At 45.7% G+C, this 15,423-nt stretch overlaps 1 protein-coding gene across 2 annotated transcripts in view; it reads left to right on the forward strand.

The window, feature by feature from the left end:
- The window catches only part of PARD3B (par-3 family cell polarity regulator beta), a 636,273-nt gene extending 626,975 nt beyond the window's left edge, over positions 1-9,298 (forward strand). For both annotated transcript variants that reach the window (XM_081859338.1, XM_081859339.1), the window contains one exon: positions 3,543-9,298. In XM_081859338.1, the coding sequence (XP_081715464.1) occupies positions 3,543-3,906 (364 nt within the window). In that variant the 3' untranslated portion in view covers positions 3,907-9,298. The remainder of the gene's footprint in view (positions 1-3,542) is intronic.
- Positions 9,299-15,423: the final 6,125 nt, after the last annotated feature.

The raw sequence follows: 15,423 nt of genomic DNA on the forward strand, positions 1-15,423 counted from the left end.
TTCCCCTGATATTCTGAATGCCAGGCGGACCGTTCTCTGCTCCAACCAATTGATACTATTTTGAGACTTTGCCCTCCATAGGCACAGGGACACACATCCATTCTTATTTACAGCATCTCTGGCTCTGTCGGGTGACCAGACTCAGATCTGTCAAGCAAAAGCTGTCGCTTTAGTGATGACTAAACCTGAGCCAGGAGTTTGCAGGGGTGAGTGGGTGGATGTTCAGCCTTATTCCTCACTGTAGTCTGCTGCTGGAACTGCAAAAGAAAGAGCAGCAACAGTACACTGGCTTTGCCCGCTGTGCTTTGATACCAGCAGGCCTGTGAGGTGGAAGTAGATAGTACCACGAGCTGAATTGCATCAAATCGCGAGTCTGCGGTGTTTTGTTTTCTGCCTTGCTGTCATGTGGGGGTTTTTTTCTCACCAGTAAAACTTGTGCTACTCAGATGTCAATGGCCTGTGCCTAATGAAGATGACTGAAAACTGGATTAGTTCAAGCACTATTCCTGATGGGCAAAGGACTCAATTTTCCCACTGCAGTCTCTGCAGCATTTGTAGAAGCAAATCACTAGGAAGAGGAGGTGTATAGTACTGTGGTACCCAAGGGATGCCAGTTCACATATATGAGCTCTTAATTTTCCATTGGACGCGGGTGGCGCTGTGGGTTAAACCACAGAGCCTAGGACTTGCTGATCAGAAGGTTGGCGGTTCGAATCCCTGCAACGGGGTGAGCTCCCGATGCTCGATCCCTGCTCCTGCCAACCTAGCAGTTCAAAAGCACAAGTGCAAGTAGATAAATAGGTACTGCTCCGGCGGGAAGGTAAACAGCGTTTCCGTGTGCTGCTCTGGTTCGCCAGAAGCGGCTTAGTCATGCTGGCCACATGACCCGGAAGCTGTACGCCGGCTCTCTTGGCCAATAAAGCGAGATGAGCGCCGCAACCCCAGAGTCGGTCACGACTGGACCTAATGGTCAGGGGTCCCTTTACCTTTAATTTTCCATTATGTCTTACTTCACAAACTGGAAGCACAACTGTCCTTTTTCAGTTAAGTGTATTCCTTGTGTAACCAAGTTAAAATGAGCTGGAGATGAATCAGCGAAATCAGCAACATTTCACACTTCTTTTCTTTCCGTTTACACCGGTACTCTCAAAACATTTTATCAGTATCTGTAAAATGGCCTTGTGTGTCCACAGCAAATGTGTTCTTCTGGGTGCATATATATCCTGGTGGTGATTTGCTGTGGTTTCTTTGCTTCCTGGGCTAGTATTTGCTGCTGTTCTCCTATTAGAAAACATAAGTGTTATCTGCAGGAATTGAAATTGGGGTGGGATTGAATTTTCAGAAGAGTGACGGCTGAGGGGGTAAGACTCTTCTCCACAAGGACTCAGGTTGTATGGCACAATGATGAAAGGAAAAGAAAAAAGTTTCACCAACTGTCTGATCAAGCAGGACTCTTCTTAGATTTTTTCTAGGTGAAAACTTTTTAAATTTCCCACACCTCTTGAATCTGCTGGCTTTTCCTTTCCTTTTGTGGATTTAGGTTACCGTTGTGTAAATCTTTATTGCTCACTCTTACCAATTTTACTTGATGCTAATATGATGTTAAAGGGATGTGGGTGGCGCCCACAATGCCTAGGGCTTGCCGATCAGAAGGTCGGCGGTTCAAATCCCTGCGACGGGGTGAGCTCCCATTGCTTGGTCCCTGCTCCTGCCAACCTAGCAGTTCAAAAGCACAAAGTGCAAGTAGATAAATAGGTACCGCTCCAGCGGGAAGGTAAACGGCGTTTCCGTGCGCTGCTCTGGTTCGCCAGAAGTGGCTTAGTCATGCTGGTCACATGACCCAGAAGCCGTCTGCGGACAAACGCCGGCTCCCTCAGCCAGTAAAGCGAGATGAGCACCGCAACCCCAGCGTCGTCTGCAACTGGACCTAACGGTCAGAGGTCCCTTTACCTTTACCTTTAATATGATTTTAAATGGTTGTATGCTACACCTTGGGTTCCTCTGGGTTTTTCTGTTTGGTTTTCTGATGATCTTCCATGAATGCACAAGGAGCAAGGTTGGTCCAGGGATCTGTCGCTGAGCTTTGCTTCCCGGTTCTGTGTGTTATATCTTGTGCGGCATTTCAGAAGATACAAGTTTTTCCACAATTGGCCTGAACAACAATGACCAAAAATATCTCCCTGGCTAGAGTCTTTCCTCTCCTTCTTCCTATTGGAGGCTGCCTCCAATTTGCTTGTAATTGGCATCCGTATATCGGAGTTTCCATGTGCCGAGATTGCTCAAGGTGGAAGATAAGCTTGGCTTGTTCCAAGGTTCCCCACGTTTTTCTGGGAAGCTGGACCAGATTTATGGGGGAGAGGAGAAGGGCTGTGACTGCAGAGATTCAGCATTTGCTTTTGTTTTGTTTTAAATGACACATTAAAAAAGTAGAAGCCAGATCACTGCAGGTCCAAAAAAGAAAGCATATATGTGTGGGGGGGAAATATTCAGCACTGCATTGCAGGGTGGTGTCTGGTCTGCAAAAACCAACACACTCCAGAAAGCATGGTATCTATTTTGCATCTGAAAAAATGTTGCCGTCAACAGTTCTCTTCCGAGCTAGTCAGCATTCTTTCTGTAACTGAAGAACTATTTTAGCCTTGAAGAGAACAATCTCTAATCACACAGAGGGGTTTTTTTGTGTGTGTATGTGTGGCTTCTGGGTTGACATCTACATAAAACAGTTATTTATTCCATGTAACACTTATCCCGGCTTTACCCTTATTAGGGAGAATCCCCTCATTAATGTAAATCCTGGAATTAAGACAGAGAAAACTACAGAAATTACTCCATAATTGGCATTGGCATTATATGGTCACACATGTTGCTTTTCACATGCACCAGAGCTTGTCAAATCCTTAGTGATGCAGACACGTTACAGATTTAGGCCCTCCTACTCACGCCCATGTGTGTTTGAGTGTGCTCTTCTCCACTGAAACGGTGTTGGCAGCTAGCCCACTAAATGCAGATACAATATCCTCATATCCGTACTGTTTTCTTCTGGGAGTTCCAGGCTTTCCAACTGCGAGGCTTGGAGAGTTTTTATGGACTGACATGTCTGAGACAAGAAAATTGGCGAAACAGCTTTGAGGTGTGAATATTGGTGTTCGTGAGCCTTGTGGGGCTCGCCAGGATGCAGACCCAACTCATCTGTTTATCCTCAGGCTAGATAAGACACAGTCCGACGCACATCATTGAAAGGGCTCTTTGTTTTCCATTATTGCAAGAGGATCGTGAGGAGCTCGCATTGTGAGGCGGAGGATTCCAGTGGTGCCTTTTTCTAAAGGAGCTGCGATGTGCGCTGGACCTTTGCGCCAGCTTCCGGCATGTGTTTTACCAATCTAGCAGCATGCATCTGCCAGGAAGTCTTTATTCTGTCTTGACTCACGTTGGCCAGTCGCTAGAGCTTGGTGGCTTTTCTTGTCCCAAACAAATGGGGAACTTCAAATGGAAGCAACGTGGGGCTTTCTATTTACAGCTCTCTTCTTTTCTTTCCCTCCCAGGCATGGACCCATAGAACCCATGGAGTATATAGCAGGACAACGGGTGATGTATAAAGACAGAGATCTTCCTTACTATCAAGCTGGCCACCCACCAGTACATCCCTCCAAAGGGAGCTATGCTCTCCCACAAGATGGCCCAAGGGCAACAGAGATATGGTATCCTCAGTGTGGTCTCCCACAACAACCAGTAGGCCAGCACAAAGGACCCCTCCGCCAAGATGTGCCACCCTCCCCGCCTCAAGGCCACAGGGGGCTGCCTTATCATGAAATGGGCAGACTCGCTCATCGCCGAGCCGGCCCGGATCAGTACCAATACAGGCATCAAAATCCTAGGCAGAAGGACCCCATGACTGCGGCCGTATAGCCTAAAGCCGGACTCCTGTCAATATCTCACCTTGCAGCTGTTACCACTGATCTTGCCTACCCCAGGGGAGAGATGTCGTTTGAGCCTGTCCAGTTTGCACCCAGGACACGTTCGTGAACATAACTGCGAGCTCGCAAAAAGCGGTACAGTGTCTTTTGCGTACCACCAGTGTATCGGAGTGTGTGTTTTAACGCTTCCTCAAACGTAGAAGGCGGCAGGCGAAGAGTAAGCAGAATTTGCTCTAAGCACGCCTTAAAAGTGCCACTCAGGGCTGTTTGCAACAAACTACACAAGCACATGCTAGATGCCCACATTGCAGGGAACTATTTTGGACATTGTTTCAGAAAGAATATTCCATGGGTGCCACTGTGTGTGCCCCCAGTATGGCAGACCCTTCTTTTCTATGACCTCTGATTGGAGAATTATTTTAAGAGTGGAGATGGGCTCACGGTGTGACCTGACATTTCTCTCTGTTGTCCTAGGGAAATACTGTTTTGCTCTCATCCCGGTCATATTTTTTAATTGCCCCTTCAGATATTCACTATTTCTGTCCCCCTCTTCAGTTTTTGTCACATGGAGACCCTTTGGAGAATCTTATTTACTCTCCCCAGTTGCCAACTCAAAGATGAAAGGGTTGTAGGGAGGGTGGCAGTGGCTATGTAAGACAACTCACCCCCAGGACCCAATTTTGCAGGAGGGATAGCGGGAGTCTGCCCCTCCCGTACAAACAGTTGCTGGCCAGACAGGCACAGCACCCGGCTATCCTTGCGTTGGTTTTTGACTTCAAAGTGTCTCTTGTGAAGGCTATTCTTCTTCAGATCCCACCCCAGGAAGGAAGGTCAGGGGATACCAGGGCCCCTGTTGTCTGGCAGAAATTCTGCAGGGCTGCAGCACCCAGGGCTTGGTGAGCCTGTAGCAAAGGAGGCTCCTTCTGTTTTAAAATGGTGGATTATCAGATGGTCATGTTAAGAGAGAAGACAAAAACACAGTGAAGGGAGGAAGCTCAGGTGGTCCCTGGTGTTCCTCTAGTTTGCATTTCTGAGGGAGATGGTCCTGTTTGCAGGTTATTGACTGCGGGGGACGTAGAAGGTCTTTTCGGTTCCGTTTATTTTTACTTGCCACCCTGTCTAACAAAGCCTCTGAAACTTTGATGAGCTAGGAATTCTGAGCATCTCCAGTATCATTTTTTAAAACACCCCCCTTTTTAAAAAAAATAAAAAATAATAATAATCCTTTCCTTTGGATGGCTTTCAAGGCTATTTATTCCATAGCCTTTTTCCTTTCAAGGAAAAGACCTTGGGGCCTGGCCACAGAAGGAGCTGTTGGTTTCCTTTTGGTATGCAGCAAATTAACAGGATTCATTACACAGGTCATCTCATAATTATTATATATTGCACAGAGGGGTCATCTACCAGGCACAGCCATTTATCATTTACCCTTTCTGAAATGGCTTCATTATACCCGCTGGCCCCTGGAGACTTGGCGCTTAGTGAATCTGTCACACACACAAATTTGTGTTGCTGCATTTGAAAGGACGAGCTCCTCCATTGCCCATGAAAGCTTCTATGGTGTCGCATTGAACCCACTGGCCTAACATTGTTGTCCCAAGTATTAATATTCATATAAGTAATTGATTTTTTTGTTTGTTTGTTTAATATGAAAAGGAACAAAACTCAAACCTAACAGCCTCAGATTCAAAGTCCCTGAGTAACAAATAGTAGTGTTGGGATCCAAGGTTGTGTGTCTCATAGCCTTCTCTAGGTCATTTACTCTCTAGGCAGGACTAAGCAGGAAACAGTTTAGCGAGGACAGTTGTGTTTCTACCATTAATTCCAACAAGAAATCGTCACCAGGGAGTGACTTTTCCCTGTAATTATTCTCAGACTGCTTGTTCCTAAAATGGCAAATACATATTATAGCCATGTAAAAGGCCAATATCTATTTCCACCAGATGAATTTCAAGTGGCTGTGAATAAGTAAGCAGAGAGGCTGATATTTTTGGGAAATGTATCTGTATAAAATACCCTTAAATTTTGTCCAGTCCACTTTTAAATGGGCAGCTAAGTCCCTCCTAGTAAGTGCAGTCATGTCTTCCTTAACATTTGCCGGCTTAAGTAGAGTGTGAACGTCGAATTGTTTACTCCTTGCTAAGCCTAAGTTCCTGTTCTTGTTTCACATCTGAACCAAGGTAAGATACCACACAGAAGACAGGAAATAATGGCCTGCTGTGATCACTGGTGTATAGTGACTGGTCATCCAAACTAGATTGATCATGTTAAAATGTTACTTTCATTCTTCTGTCCTGGTTTGGTGGAGGGAGGACAAAGCTCTTTCTTGTTTCTCAAACTTGGGTCCCCAACTGTTGTTGGACTACAATTCCCATCATCCCTGACCACAGGTCCTGCTAGCTAGGGATGATGGAAGCTGTAGTCCAACAACAGCTGGGCACCCAAGTTTGAGAAACACTGGGTGGAGTTCATTATGAAAAAAGAGATTGCTTTCTGTCTTCTGTGGCCCTGTAGTCTGTGCCAGCCATTTTGCTGGTATTTACAGCTTCACCTGCAACAGTGGAAGTTACCGCAAACGTGTGCGTTTTTTAGGTCACTTGGAGTGCCTGGTGGCTCCCGAACAATATGACCCGACCCCCCAGCCTGTGGGGGAATTCTCTGTGATGAAATTCTTCGGCTTTATCCCTTGCCTTGTGAACTCTTTTGAAGAGTATGGAGGTGGACCTTCGTCTCAGGTGTATGCAGGCAATCATTTAATTGAGATAAGCTTCAACTTTGGATCTGAAGCAAGACTGATACTGAGAAGGCCACTCTCAAACAACCACCCCATTCATTTCCCCTTTGGGGTGTAGTACAAGTGCTTCCCCCCTCAAAGATTTCTGTAAATAGACCATATGTAAGACAGATGAAGATAGGCAGATGTTCCAGGAGTGCAGAAAGGCCACTAGGAGTGAGGTGAACATTTTAAAATGCACTTTGTACAAATATAACCTATGATACGTTGGATCCTCCAATAGAAGAAGCTAATGTTGATGACAGTGGCTTTATCTCTAGCCTGATCACAATTAAGGGGAGCTTTGGAAGATAAGCTCCTGCCTTATAAATCACCTGCCTCCTAACCCCTTTCTGGTGCCATTTCATTCCCATTCACAGAGATAACTGACAGCATTTCAGGAGCTAGGGATAAATCCAAATTGAATGGAAAGAGCCTGTCTGGATTATTTATGGCCTTTGAAGCTTGTGCTCAGTTGTTTTCCATGTAACATGAAACACCCTTCTAAAACTCTCATTGACTGCAGCGGCTCCATTTGGTAGGACAAGGCAGGTCAAGAGACTGTTAATCTTAGCCAATGGGGTATTCAACTATGCTTCTGATTTCAAAGCCATAGGAGACTTTTCCTCCTTTTGGTTAAAAAAATATAGATGCAGTACTAGATAGATGCTTCGTGCTTTGCTGAAAGGAGCAAAAACTCCTGGCCTGGTTTTGGGGGGACAGGAGCAAAGGAAACTGAATGGCATCCCCATCAGTCTGAAATGCCCCCATGTTTCTAATGGGGAGGGAGAGCAGTTGGCTGATTTAAGTGACTCACAAAAGAGTGTGGGTGTGTGCACACACTCATGTATATGTATATATATCCTGCTTCTCTGGAATAACGCAAAACAAACTATCGGCACCATATTGCAGACAAATGTGTAGCACACACACATATCACAAGGTGCTGTAGCTGGTGGATCAAAATATGTATCACTTGCACGCAAAACAATTCCATACGAGCCATTAAGAAAACAAGTTGCTCTTTTCTCGCATGTGCCTGTATGTTTGCGAATATTAATGGATCTGAGAGGGTTCTTTGCTATTCACAAAGGCCTCGTGTGCTAAATGTCCATGATAACGTGCCAATCCGACAGAAGCCATCGCAAGTGAATTTGGGTGGCTCTGATCTGCCCCTGTGGGATGCATTTTCACACGCAAGTTCGAAAATGGGCATCAATGTGCTTGTTGATTAGGTTTGCCGTGTCGGCCCCACCCTGTGAAGAAGACAGGTGCCTCCTACCGCAGTCCCAATTTCCCCTTGCTTTAGAGATGAAGATCAGGCCAACAAAAATGGGTGGATGACCAGATTCATGCCCGTATCCTAACAAGAGGTAGGGAGAACGTGTCCAATCACAAGGCACAAATATGAGCTGCACAAGCCATCTATACCTTCCCACCTTAACCCCCAAAGGGCTAAGAAGGAGCACATTGCAGTTGCTAGCCAACTGTGTGATCTGCTTTCTTCAAAGGCTGGCAATCTTCAAAGGACAAGGCTCCCTTGCGAAGAGGGGCAAAGGTTTTGCGCATGCCAGCAGGGAAATCGTAAGGACAGCACAAGGGATGGGGGCTGCATAACACTGGTTTCAGAACAAGCAGTCAAAACGGCTAGATACAGCTTTGTACATTTATTCCCCGAGTGCTGAGCTGGCTTAGGTATTGCATTTGGAACAGAAGCCTGGCTGAAAGCCCGCTGAACTTACTGGAAACATCAGTGTACTTTGGAGCAAATTCCTGTTGCATTTTTAAATTTAATTTTATTTTTGTTACGAAAACTAGATTTGACGCGTTAACTGTTGAGTGACTGGGTGCTCCGTGCAGACACCCAACCGTTCCCTGAACCATCTGTTGACATTATTAGCTTGTGGGATGAAGGATCAACTCTGACTGCAGCAACTGAAAAGGGCGAGTAGTCCAAAAAACAAGGAGGGGTCCTGGGAAGTCAGCTTTCCAGATTCTCTTCAAAACCCCAACATTCCAAGTGCTACCCTTAGCCAGATATAAAGCTTCACATGCTGCCTAATCCTTGTATACTGTTGAAACGCTACCTCCTTCCTTTCTGCCTTTTTAAAAACACTAGACGTTCTATGGTAGATGTGCTCTGGGGTGAACATATCCTCTCCCTTGTGGGAGCTAAGATGCACGGACAGCTTTCCCAGATCAGGCTCTCGCGTATAACTTTTTGCAAGAGCATTCTAGCCATCTGTGCACTTACTTGAGAGACATTTGCCTCTCAGTGCAGAAACCAGAACCTTTTTCTTATACATACGTATTTTTAAGGCTTCATTCACAAGACATCCACTTCAGATTATTTCTGGCGCAATCCCACAAACGGTAATGGGAATTGCTCGTTTGCACACTGCTGTCCTTTTCAATTCTTTCTTGTTGCTGCGCATATGCGCCTATATTTGTGTGTGTGTGCTTTTTTAAAATTGTTTAAAAGTCTGGGAAATTTATTGGGGGGATTTAAGAGATCATCCGGTACCACTGTTTCACTTTTTTTTGTTACATATCACAATATAAATGCTGAACAGTTTTATTTTGCATTAAAATAAAGGCTTTAAGAACAACTGCCAAGGGCTCTTTTTGTCTGATCTTTTGATCCCCATTGTCACAGCCACCCAGGTGGGTCCCAGCTCACGAGAGACCTTACTCCGTTATAGTTTACTTACAGGAAAAGTTTATTGAAGATAATTGCTTCTTTCACAGTTCAGCATTGTGGCTGTACGTCTGTCACGTTAGACCGCCGAAGTCCCCCTCTGACTCCTCCCCTCCTCCACACCAACTTAATAGCCTGGCTCTAGACCACCTCTTCCTCTCCTTTCTTTTCCGCAGGGTCTTTCTGCCCCCCTGGGTTCTCTCTTTCCGGGATTCGCCTGAGGCTGAATCCTCTGCCGCCTCCTGCCCCCTCCTTCTGGCTTTGGGGCCGGGCTCCTCCTCTGAGCTTTCCCCACTTCCGCGCGCCTCTATGTTTGAACTTGGCGCGCGTACGTTGCTTTTGACCTTTCCTTCGTCCTCTATACTGCCCCCTGTTCCACTCTCTACCCTTTCCGGCTGAACACCTTGCTCCAACCCCCTCTCTCTGTTTTCTCCTGTTCCTCCTCCCTCCGAGAGGCTGACAACTCCACCCCCTTTACTCCGTTCCGGCTGAGACCCCTCTGACAGCGTCTGTGCTTCACTGGGCTTTCTCCCCTCCTTTCCTGACTTTTCACAGCTTCTCTCTTCTCCTGCTTTTCGCCTGATCATGCTAGCTCCCTTTTGGGAATCCTCTGACTCACTGCTTAGGCTCATAGATTCCCTTCGAATTCCGTCATCTTCTTCCTCGTCTCTCTCTCCCTCCTCCCACTCGCTTTCCGTCTCCTCTGCCATCTCCTCACTTCTCCCAGAAACCCTGACACCCATCAACTGTGGTCAGCCCTCAACAGAGACGCTCTTTGAGAAAAAACATAATGGGGGGGGGATGCAGGCAGTTGCGACAATGGCTAGTTTCCTTCTTGCCATTGTTTGGCACACCACAAACCTCCAGGCTCCATTCATCCAGCGGCAGGACTAGCTCAAAACAGCTTCATTAAAGTGTGACCCCGAAATTCCAGATCTCCCCCCCCAAAAAAAATAAAAACCTGATGCCAAAGTTTAGTACCATTTTTGTGCTGCGAACCCTGAATTTCTTGCCGCCACCGCCGCCCCAAACCAAGTAACTGACACAGCAAATCGAGGTCCCCAAATCCAGCCTTGTCACACGTTAGCGAAGCTGCTCAGAACTTCTTTTCTGAATGTCACAGATACCAAGCAAATCTAAGGATACCAGATTCAACTGAAGCCAGTGGTGCCTTAATTATAGGTATTTTCTTGTCCCTGTTCCTGGTATATGTATAAACACCAATTTAGGAAGAAGAGAAGAGAAGAAGAAAAGTTTGGATTTGATATCCCACTTTATCACTATTCTAAGGAGTCTCAAGGTGGCTAACAATCTCCTTTTTCCCTTCCTCCCCCACAACAAAAACTCTGTGAGGTGAGTGGGGCTGAGAGACTTCAGAGAAGTGTAACTAGCCCAAGATCACCCAGCAGCTGCATGTGGAGGAGCGGGGAATCGAACCCAGTTCACCAGATTACGAGTCCACTGCTGTTAACCACTACACCACAGTGGCTCTCCAATTGCTACCATTTAAATAGACATACAGTACATCTCAGCATAGGGCAGAAGACTAACCTGATGAGCAACTTTCCCTGTTCCAGGATGGTTCTTCAATCCAGGCTTGGAACAGATGACTATCCTCTGTGGAGTTGGGCAAACAGCTACCCGGTACTTCTGCATTATAGGCACTGTATCTCTGAATACCAGCCTCCTAGAAACAAGTGCAAGAAATGGCTTAAGTAGGACAATGGCTTAAGCACAGGACATTAATTGCTATGGCACTAGTTACAGATAGGTAGCCGTGTTGGTCTGCCATAGTCAAAACAAAACAAATTCCTTCCAGTAGCACCTTAAAGACCAACTAAGTCAGTTCTTGGTATGAGCTTTCGTGTGCATGTGTGCATGCACACGAAAGCTCATACCAAGAACTGACTTAGTTGGTCTTTAAGGTGCTACTGGAAGGAATTTGTTTTGTTTTGCTATGGCACTATTAGCCCAAATGTACAAATATGTTAAGGGACGCGGGTGGTGCTGTGGGTTAAACCACAGAGCCTAGGACTTGCCGATCAGAAGGTCAGTGGTTCGAATCCCCGCGATGGAGTGAGCTCCCATTGCTCTGTCCCTGCTCCTGCCAACCTAGCAGTTTGAAAGCACGTCAAAGTGCAAGTAGATAAATAGGTACCACTCCAGTGGGAAGGTAAATGGTGTTTCCGTGTGCTGCTCTGGTTTGTCAGAAGCAGCTTAGTCATGCTGGCCACATGACCCGGAAGCTGTACGCCAGCTCCCTCGGCCAATAAAGTGAGATGAGCACCGCAACCCCAGAGTCGGCCACGACTGGACCTAATAGTCAGGGGTCCCTTTACCTTTACAAATATGTTACTTGGGCTGACCCATAATATTGCAGGTTGGATGGAAAACATATGCAGTGCTTTTTTCTGGGGGTACACATACCCCTAAACATTCTGTGAATCTTAAATTTGGCCTCATTGAGGGGCAGTATTTCAATAAGAGTAGGAAAATGAGAGTACCCCTAAACATTTTTTTTAGGGGGGGGGAAGCACTGACCATATGTAACAGTAAATGTTGCAGAATATGTTCGAGTTGCTTCTGTTCTTTAAGGACAACCAGATAAATTGGGGAGAGAGAGGTTTTTAAGTATTGGAGGGGTTTTGTTTTTTACAAAAGTGAAATCACGGTCAATTTACAGATATCAGAGTTGCAGAATAAGCAGCAAGCAATGTGCAATAGGGACATGGGTGGCACTGTGAATTAAACCACGGAGCCTTGGACTTGCCAATCAGAAGGTCGCGGTTTGAATCCCCGCAATGGGGTGAGCTCCCATTGCTCGGTCCCTGCTCCTGCCAACCTAGCAGTTTGAAAGCACCTCAAAGTGCAAGTAGATAAATAGGTACCGCTCTGGCGGGAAGGTAAAGGGCGTTTCCGTGCACTGCTCTGGTTCGCCAGAAGCGGCTTAGTCATGCTGGCCACATGACCTGGAAGCTGTACGCCGGCTCCCTCAGCTAATAAAGCGAGATGAGCACCGCAACCCCACAGTCGGTCACGACTGGACCTAATGGTCAGGGATCCCTTTACCTTTAATGTGCAATAGGAGTTCAGTGGGTTGGGAGGGTAATCAGGCAAAGAGAAAAAGGGTGACAGAAATGCACAAGAGCTTGTCACTGTTTTCAGTGTTCAGAAGATACATTTTCCTTCTGCATAAAATACCATGCATCCTTTCCAAACCGCCACTTCACTCTTCAGAAATATGGAATGGGCTTAATCATGTGACAGAGACATTGCATTCTAACATGAGTGGCTGCCAAGTTTAGCTCTCTTACCCTAAGCCTCTGTCACTTTTTACAGGAGTTTAGATGTGGTCTGGCATCGTCCAGCCTGGGACTGCTTTTTATCTCCCCAAATCCCTCATGTAGTTTCAGTTACATATAGATTACTTCCCTTCTGGTCTTGTAAGCTTCTGCTCTGTGGTTTGTAATCAGTAAAACCACCAAGCGAGGTTGTGGATGTTTTAAAAGTAGATACAGGGGGAAAAGGGGACAGATTTCACACTAAAGAGAAGCAGTCAAGACAGATGTCAAAGGAATATATAATACAGGTCCACATCTTTGAACAGTTAGAGCCACTATTTGAGATGTTGCGGCCTGGCAAAAGCACCTCAAAGAAGCAGAAAAGAAAACGGAATCCTCTGTAGCAGTCAGTAAAGAGATTATTCCAACACTAAATAAAGCCTTTCTTCCTTTATGATATTCAGCGAACAAACTGAAGGATGGTGAAACCTCAACCCTGGAACATGAGAAGGTCTTCAAATCTATCAAGGTTGTGACTGGATTCATTAAAACATATTCAGTGCTCAAGAAAATCCAGGACATATATATGCAGAGTTTGACATTTATACCCAAGGCACAGGCAACATTAAGTTGGTTTTAGCACATATTAAATGATAATCCGTGTAGACAGCAATTTTGAAGGGGATTTCTGTCAAGTGTGTTGCACTTTTAGCTAAATCTACATAGGTAGATAAAGCTCTAATGCTTTAATTCCCCTTCTCCCCACCCCACCCCCGCTAATGATATAAACAGATGAATCAAGAGAACAGGAAACAAAAGAAGTCTTTTAAGCACAAAGAACCTGGTGACTGTGCTTTTTTTCTTTTTAAGCTGCTCTTAAATCTGCTGTACTCCATGCTGCCGCTACACACAAAAACAGAAGCTTGGATGCCGAGATAAGTTAACAAGGACTTTGAGAGAAGAAAAGTTCCTGTCCCCTGCACAGGGGTCAAAGTGTCCCCTTGAACAATCTGCACAGCGGATGCTAAGGAAAGAGAGAATCCTTGAAAATTGCCTTCGCTTCAGCAGCAAGCTAAGGGTTGTGTTAAGAATCCCAGCCAAAAAAAAAAAATGACAGCAAATCAGTGCACCGTGTAATTGTTGCACGGTGGGCACTCGTGCCATTTTCACACGTGATGGTGCACAAAGTTTTGGCTGGGAAAATCTCTCTTGTGCAGCCAGAAACAGAAGGATCTAGTGAGACATTCAGTCTGAAATGGTATGACCCAGGACTTGCAAACTCAGTAAGAGATAGGCAACATATCTCCCTGGGCATTATACAGATAGTGCGTTGCCAATTCACCTTAATTACATGGTGAGGGAGCGTAATATAAGCAGACCAGAAGATGGACTGATGCTCTCTCATACCAGAACGCAGGGACAATACAAGTGGGATTGAACTTGAGGAGATGGAGATAAACAGAGGCTGACAGATGAGCCCAGATGACTCAGCCAACATGCAGCTTCTGAGAGGCTGAGTTGTTGTTTTTCCCCCATCATGTTAATATACTGGCCTTTGTTGTTGTTTAGTCGTTTAGTCGTGTCTGACTCTTTGTGACCCCCTGGACCAGAGCACGCCAGGCACTCCTGTCTTCCACTGCCTCCCACAGTTTGATCAGACTCATGCTGGTAGCTTTGAGAACACTATCCAACCATCTCGTCCTCTGTCATCCCCTTCTCCTTGTGCCCTCCATCTTTCCCAGCATCAGGGTCTTTTCCAGGGAGTTTTCTCTTCTCATGAAGTGGCCAAAGTACTAGAGTCTCAGCTTCAGGATCTGTCCTTCCAGTGAGTACTCAGGGCTGATTTCCTTCAGAATGGAGAGGTTTGATCTTCTTGCAGTCCATGGGACTCTCAAAAGTCTCCTCCAGCACCAGAGTTCAAAAGCATCAATTCTTTGGCGATCAGCTTTCTTTATGGTCCAGCTCTCACTTCCATACATCACTACTGGGAAAACCATAGCTTTAACTATACGGACCTTTGTTGGCAAGGTGATGTCTTTGCTATTTAAGATGCTGTCTAGGTTGGTCATTGCTTTTCTCCCAAGAAGCAGGCGTCTTTTAATTTTGTAGCTGCTGTCACCATCTGCAGTGATCATGGAGCCCAAGAAAGTAAAATCTCTCACTGCCTCCATTTCTTCCCCTTCTATTTGCCAGGAGGTGATGGGCCCAGTGGCCATGATCTATGCCCTATGTTTTAAATATAACAAGATCCCATTGGTAGAAAGGTGAGCAACTTCTAGAATACTGTTCTGACTGAGCCCTTGGCCCATGCTATAATAAAAATGCCAACATGCATGGGGCCTGGAAGAAGACAAGAGTGGGCTCACCCATAAAAAAGTTTGTTCCAATAGCCAGAAAAGGAAATGAACGGAGTTTACCTATCCTGTTATATCCTGAGCACACTAGTTTGAATTATAGTCTATAGACACAGAACTTTGTAAAAAGCTATTTGGCATGGCAGAATTGCGTGTGTCAGTGGCCGGAAGAGTTTCTACAATGTAGATTAATGTTGGCTTTTATTTGAAACAGTTCTCGAACATAGAAATACAAATTTCTTGAAAAAGTTGCAGCCCGTGGGACACAGCTACAGCTGGAGAGGCACAAACCTCTAGTGGCAATTATAAGGAGACCAGAAGCCTGAACAATTCCAACTTTGTTGTGCAGTTGCTTCAGGTGTTAGATTGCGCTACTAAAATCAAACAGCGAGCACTAGATTGG

This window comes from Podarcis erhardii, assembly GCF_964252035.2.
Source record: "Podarcis erhardii genome assembly, chromosome: 1".
Classification (NCBI taxonomy): Eukaryota; Metazoa; Chordata; class Lepidosauria; order Squamata; family Lacertidae; genus Podarcis; species Podarcis erhardii.